Here is a 10,224-nt window from a genome sequence, read left to right as displayed (position 1 = left end):
GATAGGGTTGACGTGCACCACTGCTGACCGCTGCCCTATACTGCAGCAGTCCTTCAGCGGTATAGGGACTGACGTACAGTCTGCTAATCACTAACACACAACCTGCTTGGTCCACAAAAGTTCTTATAAGGACTGGTAACTTGGTATAGGGTGCTACGGTACATAGGCCTGAGTGCGTTACAGTCTGCTGTTCTGTAAGGACCGCTATCGGTCCACAATACATAGGGTTGCCGTGCACTACTGCTGACCGCTGCCCTATACTGCAGCAGTCCTTCATTGGTATAGGGACTGACGTACAGTCTGCTAATCACTAACACACAACCTGCTTGTTCCACAAAAGTTCTTATAAGGACTGGTAACTTGGTATAGGGTGCTACGGTACATAGGCTTGAGTGCGGTACAGTCTGCTGTTCTGTAAGGACCGCTATCGGTCCACAATAGATAGGGTTGACGTGCACCACTGCTGACCGCTGCCCTATACTGCAGCAGTCCTTCAGCGGTATAGGGACTGACGTACAGTCTGCTAAACACTAATACACAACCTGCTTGGTCCACAAAAGTTCTTATAAGGACTGGTAACTTGGTATAGGGTGCTACGGTACATAGGCTTGAGTGCGGTACAGTCTGCTGTTCTGTAAGGACCGCTATAGGTCCACAATAGATAGGGTTGACGTGCACCACTGCTGACCGCTGCCCTATACTGCAGCAGTCCTTCAGCGGTATAGGGACTGACGTACAGTCTGCTAAACACTAATACACAACCTGCTTGGTCCACAAAAGTTCTTATAAGGACTGGTAACTTGGTATAGGGTGCTACGGTACATAGGCTTGAGTGCGGTACAGTCTGCTGTTCTGTAAGGACCGCTATAGGTCCACAATAGATAGGGTTGACGTGCACCACTGCTGACCGCTCACCTATACTGCAGCAGTCCTTCAGCGGTATAGGGACTAAGAGTTTTGTCACAGGGTCATTTAAAAAATGACATGCAGAGGAAGAGGCAGGCCCTTCCGCAGGGGTGGTAGGGGTAGGGCAGGAGCAACAGGCTTGAGCCAAAGTGGGAAGTTGCAGAAGGTGCGTTCAATTACTTTAAAGGATGCACCAGACTTGGTTGAGTGGCTCGCTCAGCCTTACTCTTCTGCACCCTCCTCATCCTCTCGATCTGCACCCTCTTCTTCACTCTCTGCTATGTGCACCCCCAAAGACACTACCACCAACAACACGACCACCACCACCACCACCACATACCTTCCGCTTGAGTCACTGGAATTATTTTCCGATCCATATCAAGAGGACATTTCTGATGCGCAGCCACTCTTGGTATTGGATCAGGAAGAGGAGGTAGCAACAAGCGCTACTCAGCAGTCTGACGCCAGTACCCAGATCAGCCCAAGGAGGAGGTTGGTCCCCGGTGTTGCTGCCTACTCTACTTATAGCGGTGGGGAAGGTGACGTTGATGATGACGTGTCTAGTGATGTCACGTGGGTGCCCACAAGAGAGGAAGAGGAGGGGAGTTCAGAGGGAGATATGGACCAGCAGATAGGGAGGAGAAGCAGCAATGACTTACATTGCACAGCAGGGACAAAGCAGACTGCAAATGTATCAGGAGCGAGTCATCGACCATGTACGGTCACATCTGGCGCTCCCAGGACACCGGCACATGGCTCCGCAGTGTGGGCTTTTTTTAACGTGTCCGCTGCTGACAATAGCGTTGCCATCTGCAATCTTTGCAGTCAACGCGTTAGTCGCGGTAAGCCCAATACTCACCTAGGGACGACCGCCTTAAGAAGGCACATGAGCAGCCATCACCGAGCCCAGTGGGAGCAACGGAACACACAAAGCCACACTGCAGGCTCTCACCGTCCAGCCTCGTCTTCTACTTCTCCTTCTCCTCTCTCCTCACAATTGTCCTCCACTCCACCTTCCATCACGCCAAGCTCACATTTTTCTGCAAAAAGGCAGGCTTCCGTGGGCCTAATGTTTGAGCGTAAAAAAATGATGACGCCGGATAACCCTCTTGCCCAACGGTTGGCGGCTGGCTTGTCAGAACTCATAGCCCGCCAACTACTGCCATATAAACTGGTGGACTCGGAGGCCTTTCGCAAATTTGTGGCCATTGGAACACCACAATGGAAGGTCCCAGGAAGGAAGTATTTCTCAGAGAAGGGCATCCCAGAGCTATATGGCCATGTTCAGCGGCAAGTGAATGTATCTCTGGCACACAGTGTCGGTGCCAAGATACATCTGACCACAGACACGTGGTCTAGCAAACACGGGCAGGGAAGGTATATCAGTTTTACTGCCCACTGGGTGAACCTTCTGACGGCCGTCAAGCATGTAACCCGTGGCACCCGTGTAGATTTGGTTTTACCGCCACGGATTGCATGCAGGCCTGACTCTTCTTCTCCTCCTCCTACTCCATCCTCCTCCCTCTCCTCCTCAGCTGCCTCCTCCTTTTCCGCTGCTAGCGTCTCTTCCACTGCACCGCCCAAGCTCCCCAGAACCTATTCCACATGCCAGGTGAGACGTTGCCATGCCGTGCTGCGTCTGTTGTGCCTGGAAGCAAAGAGCCACACTGGCCCGGCACTCCTTTCAGCTTTGCGTTCACAGGCAGATGAGTGGCTAACACCGCTCAATTTGACAGTTGGTAAAGTGGTGTGTGACAACGGTGCCAATCTGCTTAGCGCATTGAAACAGGGCAAAATCACGCACGTGCCGTGCATGGCACACGTCTTAAACTTGGTCGTGCAGCGATTCCTTGTCAAATACCCTGGGGTCCAGGACATCTTGCGGCAGGCAAGGAAAATCTCGGCCCATTTCAGAAGATCTTACACGGCCATGGCTCGCCTTGCTGACATTCAGCGGCGACACCATCTGCCGGTCAGACGTCTTATTTGCGATTGCCCGACGCGATGGAACTCAACCTTCTATATGCTTGATAGGCTGCTCCAGCAGAAACGTGCAGTTAACGTCTACCTGTATGAACTCTGCGAAAGAAACGGTTCTGGGGAGCTGGGTTTTTTTTCACCGCGCCAGTGGCTGCTCATGCGCGACACATGCAGACTTCTGCGGCCATTTGAGGAGATCACCAAACTGGTCAGTCGCAGCCATGGCGCCATCAGTGACATGGTACCTTATGCCTTCTTTCTGGAGCGTGCATTGCGTCGTGTCATTGATCAGGCTGTGGAGGAGCAGGAGCGGGAAGATGAGGAAGTCGCAATGCTGGATGAATTCCCAGGGGGGGCTACTCTATCTGAGACAAGTCAACAACAGGAGTCTGATGAGGAGTCAGAGGAGGATGGTGCCGGGGCGGATGAGCAGGAGCAAGAAGAGCATGCTTTAAACCTTTCTGGGATCCCTGTTGTGCGAGGATGGGGAGAGGAGAATGAAGAGGACGACATTATCCTGGATGATGAGCAGGAGCCAGGCCACCACACCGCTTCCACTTTAGTGCAAATGGGGGCCTTCATGCTCCAGTGTTTTAATAGGGACCCCCGTATAAAAAGCATGAGGGTCAAGGACCAGTACTGGGTGGCAACGTACTTAGACCCCCGGTACAAACACAAAATGGCGGAAATGTTACCGCCGTCGCAGAGGGCTGTCAGAATGCAGCACTTCCAGGCCTTGCTTCGAGAAATGCTGCATTCTGCTTTTGCGTGCGCTGGCAGAGGAGCAATTCCCACTCCCAGAGAAGGATTTGCGGGTACCAATCCAACAGCGCCTGCAAGAAGAGGCCGGTTTGAAGATGTGTTGGTGACTTCGGATATGAGGTCATTCTTTCAGCCGACCCATCGACAGGTGTCATCCGGATCCAGCATCAGGGAACGCCTAGACCGTCAGGTGTCCGACTACATTGGGTTAACGGCCGATGTGGACGCTCTGAGGAGTGATGAACCCCTAGACTACTGGGTGGGCAGGCTTGACCTCTGGCCAGAGCTTGCCCAATTTGCAATCGAACTGTTGGCTTGCCCCTCATCCAGTGTCCTGTCCGAAAGGACGTTCAGCGCAGCAGGGGGGATTGTGACCGATAAGCGTACTCGCCTAGCTCACCACAGTGTTAACTACCTCACATTTCTAAAAATGAATGAGGCATGGATCTCGGAGGAATTCAACACATGTGATCAGTAGACCATGTATATGTCTATAAACAATTTTTGGAATCAAGCACACAGACCTTCTTAATTCATTTGGCTCACTTCCCTGACCCAAAAAAGCACACCGTACTATATGCCCCTACCCTCCTCTTTGAAGAGGTTGAGCGGTGTCATATTTCTACTGGGGCTGCTTATTATGAGGGGTTCCCACCATCCCTGTGCTGTGCTGACTTCCTCCTGGGTGTTCTTATTATGAGGGGCTCCCACCATCCCTGTGCTGTGCTGACTTCCTCCTGGGGGTTCTTATTATGAGGGGATCACACCATCCCTGTGCTGTGCTGACTTCCTCCTGGGGCTGCTTACGGTGCTGCTGTCAGCGCTGTATGTCACGGAGCTGCTGTCAGCGCTGTATGTCACGGAGCTGCTGTCAGCGCTGTATGTCACGGAGCTGCTGTCAGCGCTGTATGTCACGGAGCTGCTGTCAGCGCTGTATGTCACGGAGCTGCTGTCAGCGCTGTATGTCACGGAGCTGCTGTCAGCGCTGTATGTCACGGAGCTGCTGTCAGCGCTGTATGTCACGGAGCTGCTGTCAGCGCTGTATGTCACGGTGCTGCTGTCAGCGCTGTATGTCACGGAGCTGCTGTCAGCGCTGTATGTCACGGAGCTGCTGTCAGCGCTGTATGTCACGGAGCTGCTGTCAGCGCTGTATGTCACGGAGCTGCTGTCAGCGCTGTATGTCACGGAGCTGCTGTCAGCGCTGTATGTCACGGAGCTGCTGTCAGCGCTGTATGTCACGGTGCTGCTGTCAGCGCTGTATGTCACGGAGCTGCTGTCAGCGCTGTATGTCACGGAGCTGCTGTCAGCGCTGTATGTCACGGAGCTGCTGTCAGCGCTGTATGTCACGGAGCTGCTGTCAGCGCTGTATGTCACGGAGCTGCTGTCAGCGCTGTATGTCACGGTGCTGATGTCAGTGCTCTGTATTACGGTGCTGCTGTCAGTGCTCTGTATCTCCTGCACCCTCTTGTTTGCCTACCCTGGTCCCTGACCTTCCCTCTCCTCCATTGCCTTCATTAGCTCCATAGTCCTGAATTGTCAGAACAATTTCCCAAATAAAAAAAAAATGCTTGTAGTTATCGATCCCAAATTCACCTCATACATGTATTATGCTATTGTCCAGGTGGTGGGACTACGTGCTACCCCCTAATAATTACCCCGTGGCCGCAAATTCGACCTAAAGGTTTGCGAAATTCGCCTCCCATTGAAGTCAATGGAGCCCGCGGCGAACGGTCGTTTTCGCGAACGTTTGTGCCCGTTCGCGTTTCGCGTTCGCGAAACGTCCCGTCGGAAGTTCGTCCATCACTAATCCTAACCCCAGAATATGGCGCTTCCCATCCTTTCTTCCCAACAACTCTCATTTCCAATCATACATGGAGGAAGCATGAAAAGATTTTTCTACAGCTAACTCCTCACACGCTGACAACCCAAACCTTTTTTTCGGAAGCTAGTAAGGCCTTCCTTAGAGGCTGGATCATCTCATATGCCCCTTCTTACAAAAAAACACACATTCTAGCAAATTACAAGATGGCTAGCTCCAGACTCCAACTGGCACGACGATCTCTATACCCTAGACTCCCCTGAAAACAGACCTGAATGGCACGTAGCTTTTGACACCTGGGCAGACATGCTAGAACTGACAAAAAGAGCCCACTTAGACGAAACCCTCCACAAATTTGGCAACAAAGCAGGTAAATTGCTATGTAAAGGCCCCTTCCGCCCTATCAATTTCACCTTGCGAGACGCCTCAGGCACCATTAAAACCTTGCAACGGGAGATCAATAAAGTCATGCTACAATATTACTCATCACTGTATGCTACTGACCCAATAGACAAAAAAGTCGCACAATCTTTTCTCGATAAAATATTTTTATGAGCGGTCACTCCTTTCCAACTTGAGGCCTTAAATGCACTCATTTCCTTATCCAAAATATCTACCACCATTCGAAATCTAGCTCCCTATAAAGCACTGGGCCCTGATGGGTTTAACCACTTGAGATCCGCGCTATAGCCAAATGACGGCTACAGCGCGGATCTCCTTTTCCGGGACGACGTCAATAGACGTAGTCCCGTGTACGAGCGGCCTGCGCGCCCCCTGAGGGGCGCGCGCGGCGCGCTCTGTGATCGGCGAGTCCATGAGACTCGCCTGATCACCGATCCGTGCAAGGGGTCGATCCCGACCCCTTATCATGTGATCAGCTGTCAGCCAATGACAGCTGATCATGTGATATAACGGAGCTGGTAATCGGGTATTATTCCTCCTCGCGCTGACAGCGCGAGGAGAAAAAAAAGCCGATCACCGGCGGCCGTGATCGGGACATCAGTCCCGATCACGGCCAGCCCTGCTAGCGCCCACCTGCCCCCTGCCAGTGCCCACCTGCCCCCTGCAGTGCCACACTTATTAAAAGTAAGTGCCCCCCCTCAGTGCCACCCAGCAGTGCCCATAGTGCCACCCAGCAGTGCCCACAGTGCCACCCAGCAGTGCCACCCACAGTGCCCCCCACAGTGCCACCCAGCAGTGCCCACAATCTGCCTCAAAGGTGCTGCACCCCAGTGCCACATATCCGTGCCCATCAGTGTCATCTACCAGTGCCCAGCAGTGCCGCCCATCAGTGCCCAGCAGTGCCACCTATCAGAGCCACCTATCAGTGCCACCTATCAGTGCCCATCAGTCCCATCTATCAGTGGTACCTATCAGTGCCCATCCGTGCCACCCATCCGTGCCACCCATCCGTGCCACCCATCCGTGCCATCTTATCTGTGCCCATCTTTGCCCATCAGTGCCGCCTTATCTGTGCCCATCGGTGCCGCCTTATCTGTGCCTATTAGTGCCGCCTTAACTATGCCTATCAGTGCCCACCAGTGCAGCCTATCAGTGCCCACCAATGCAGCCTGTCAGTGCCCACCAATGCAGCCCATCAGTGGCCACCAGTGCAGCCTATCAGTGCCGCCTAATCAGCGCACTTCAATGAAGGAGAAAAATGACCCGTTTGTAAAATTTTATAACAAACTATTAAACATGATATTTTTTTTTTTTTTTGCATCTTTTTTTGTTTGTTTAGCAAAAAATAAAACTCCGAGCTGTAACTAAATACCACCAAAAGAAAGCTCTATTTGTGGGAAAAAAATGATAAAAATTTCCTTTGGGTACAGTGTTGTATGCCCGCGCAATTGTCATTCAAAGTGCATCAGCGCTGAAAGCTGAAAATTGGTCTGGGCAGGAGGGGGGTTTAAGTGCCCAGTAAGCAAGTGGTTAAAGGGGAATTCTATAAAACCCTACAAAAAATAACAGAACCCACCCTCCTCAGTGTCTACAGGGACACATGGTAAGGCAGACCATACTTACCTACGGGGAACCAGGCCATCATCAAATTACCCTCGAAGAAAGGAAAAGACCCCCTTGAACTGAGCTCCGATAGATCCATATCACTTTTTTTTTTAATTTTGAAGATTTTATTTGGTTTTCAGAAGTAATGCGGCAGCTTAGAACTGGATGACTTGTCCCTTTCTCTTCTTGTCACCTCCAAGTTCAAAGTGCTTGCATCTCTTTATAGCCAACATCTGCTGTGATCGGCAGTTGGAGTCGACACACTCCAGCCTCAGCACAATCTTCTTGGTGGTCTTGGCCTTTTTTTACGGAAGATCGGCTTGGTCTGCCCACTTACGGTCGTATCGCCTCTTTCCCTGGGCGTAAAGGGAGTCTTTCCCCTTCTTGTACTGGGTGACCTTGTGAGGCTGATGCTTCCCACATTTTTTGCAGTAAGTTCTGCGGGTTTTAGGGACGTTCACCATCTTGGCCCGCCGCGCAAGAGAAGGGATCCATATCACTTTTAAATCTGGACGTCAAAATTCTCTCAAAAATTGTCGCCACTAGACTTGGCAACATCATTCCCTCCCTGATACACCCTGCTCAGTCAGGTTTTCGTAAAAGGGAGAACAGCCATGTTAAATATCAACAAAGTAATGATGGTTCTAGAACATGCTAGATGTAACCCAGGGGGAGACTTTGCCATCCTCACTCTGGAAGCGGAGAAAGCCTTCAACAATGTCAGCTTTGAATGACTTTCGATGGTTATGTCAAAAATGGGCTTCATTGGCTCTTTTAACCACTTGCCGCCCGCCCTATTACAAAAAGACGGCGGCAAAGTGGTTTGATAATCCTGACCGGACATCGTCCTCAGGATTATGAGCCGCTGCACGCCCCCGGGGGCGCGCATCGCGGCGATCGTTGTTGCGGGGTGTCAGTCTGACACCCGGCAACTACGATCTCGGTAAAGAGTCTCCGACGGAGACTCTTTACCACATGATCAGCCGTGTCCAATCACGGCTGATCACAGTGTAAATGGGAAGAGCCGGTGATCGGCTTTTCCTCACTCGCGTCTGTCAGACGCGAGTAGAGGAGAGCCGATCGGCTGCTCCTCTGACAGGGGGGGTTCTGTGCTGATCGATTATCAGCACAGCCCCCCCGAGGATGCCCACACTGGACCACCAGGGACGCCACCAGACCACCAGGGAAAAGGTAATCCTCCCTAGACCACCAGGGATGCCAATGGTCAGCACAATGGATGCCAATCAGTGCCCATAATGGATGCCAATCAGTGCCCACAATGAGCATCACTGATTGGCATGCATTATTGTTTGGCACTGATTGGCATCCATTAGTACAGTATAACACCAATGCCGCCTATGAGTGCCCACCTGTGCGCCTATGAGTGCCCACCTGTTATGAGTGCCCACCTGTGCCGCCTATGAGTGCCCACCTGTGCCGCCTATCAGTGCCCACCTGTGCCGCCTATCAGTGCCCACCCATGCCCATCTGTGCCGCCTATCCATGCCCATCTGTGCCGCCTTTCCATGCCCATCTCTGCCGCCCATCCATGCCAATCCGTGCCAGCTATCAGTGCCAATTTGTGCCACCTATCAGTGTCCATCCATGTCGCCCATCCATGTCGCCCATCCGTGTCGCCCATCCGTGTCGCCCATCCGTGCCGCCTATCAGTGCCGCCTATCAGTGTCCATCAATGCCACCTCATCAGTGCCACTTCATTGGTGCCCATCAGTGCCGCCTTATCAGTGCCCATCAGTGTAGCCCCATCAGTGCCCATCAGTGAAGGAGAAAAACGTACTTATTTACAAAGTTTTGAAACTGAAACAAAAAAAAATTTTTTTTTTCAAAATTTTCGGTATTTTTTTATTTGTAGCGCAAAAAATAAAAACCGTAGAGGTGATTAAATACCACCAAAAGAAAGCTCTATTTGTGGGAAAAAAATGATAAAAATTTCATTTGGATACAGTGTAGCATGACCGCGCAATTGTCATTCAAAGTGCGACAGCGCTGAAAGCTCAAAATTGGTCTGGGCAGGAAGGTGTTTAAGTGCCCTGTATTGAAGTGGTTAATCACCTCGTGAACGCTATGTACACTTCTCCCACGGCCAGACTGGTGGTGGCCGGTCTTCTCTCTGATGATTTCCGCCTCCACAAGGGCACAAGACAAGGTTGCCCCCTATCCCCGCTGCTATACAACCTAGCGTTAGAACCCCTTTCTAGATACCTAACCCAAAAGGCCCCACTACATGGGATCAATATTGGCAAACATGAACTATGCACCTCCTTCTTTGCCGATGATGTTCTCATCTTCTCAGCGAACCCCTCCTCTGACATGTCCACTATTAAAACAATATTTGATGAATTTAAACTTTTTAAACTCTGCATTAACTATAATAAAAGTGAAATCCTTCCCATCAGCACCCTTTTTAATCCCCCCTGGGTCTCACATTCGCCTTCCACGATAGCCAAATCACACATAACCTACCTAGGCATCAAAATGGGAAGCTACCATCTTCTATATACCACCTCAACTACCCCCCTCTGATTACAAAGATATGCCAAGAATTGGTTAACTGGATGGATCTACTGGATGACATGTCCCTTTCTCTTCTTGTCTCCTCAAAGTTCAAAGTGCTTGCATCTCTTTATAGCCAACATCTGCTTTGATCGGCAGTTGGAGTCGACACACTCCAGCCTCAGCACAATCTTCTTGGTGGTCTTGGCCTTTTTTACGGAAGATCGGCTTGGTCT

At 51.2% G+C, this 10,224-nt stretch overlaps 1 protein-coding gene across 1 annotated transcript; it reads right to left on the bottom strand.

Annotated features, from left to right (window-relative positions):
- Positions 1 to 7,614: 7,614 nt before the first annotated feature.
- On the bottom strand, positions 7,615 to 7,962 carry LOC143962990 (large ribosomal subunit protein eL42-like). The gene is given in 3 exon segments (XM_077472524.1): positions 7,615 to 7,779; positions 7,782 to 7,806; positions 7,808 to 7,962. Coding segments are annotated over 3 exon segments (306 nt in total). The 5' UTR covers positions 7,939 to 7,962; the 3' UTR covers positions 7,615 to 7,629.
- Positions 7,963 to 10,224: the final 2,262 nt, after the last annotated feature.

The sequence above is a fragment of the Lithobates pipiens genome, unplaced genomic scaffold (assembly GCF_037356315.1).
Source record: "Lithobates pipiens isolate NorthernLeopardFrog02 unplaced genomic scaffold, aLitPip1_a1.2 Scaffold_8, whole genome shotgun sequence".
In the NCBI taxonomy this organism is placed as follows: domain Eukaryota; kingdom Metazoa; phylum Chordata; class Amphibia; order Anura; family Ranidae; genus Lithobates; species Lithobates pipiens.
The sequence above is the reverse complement of the archived record's forward strand: the minus strand, read 5'-3'. Positions and strand labels throughout refer to the sequence as shown.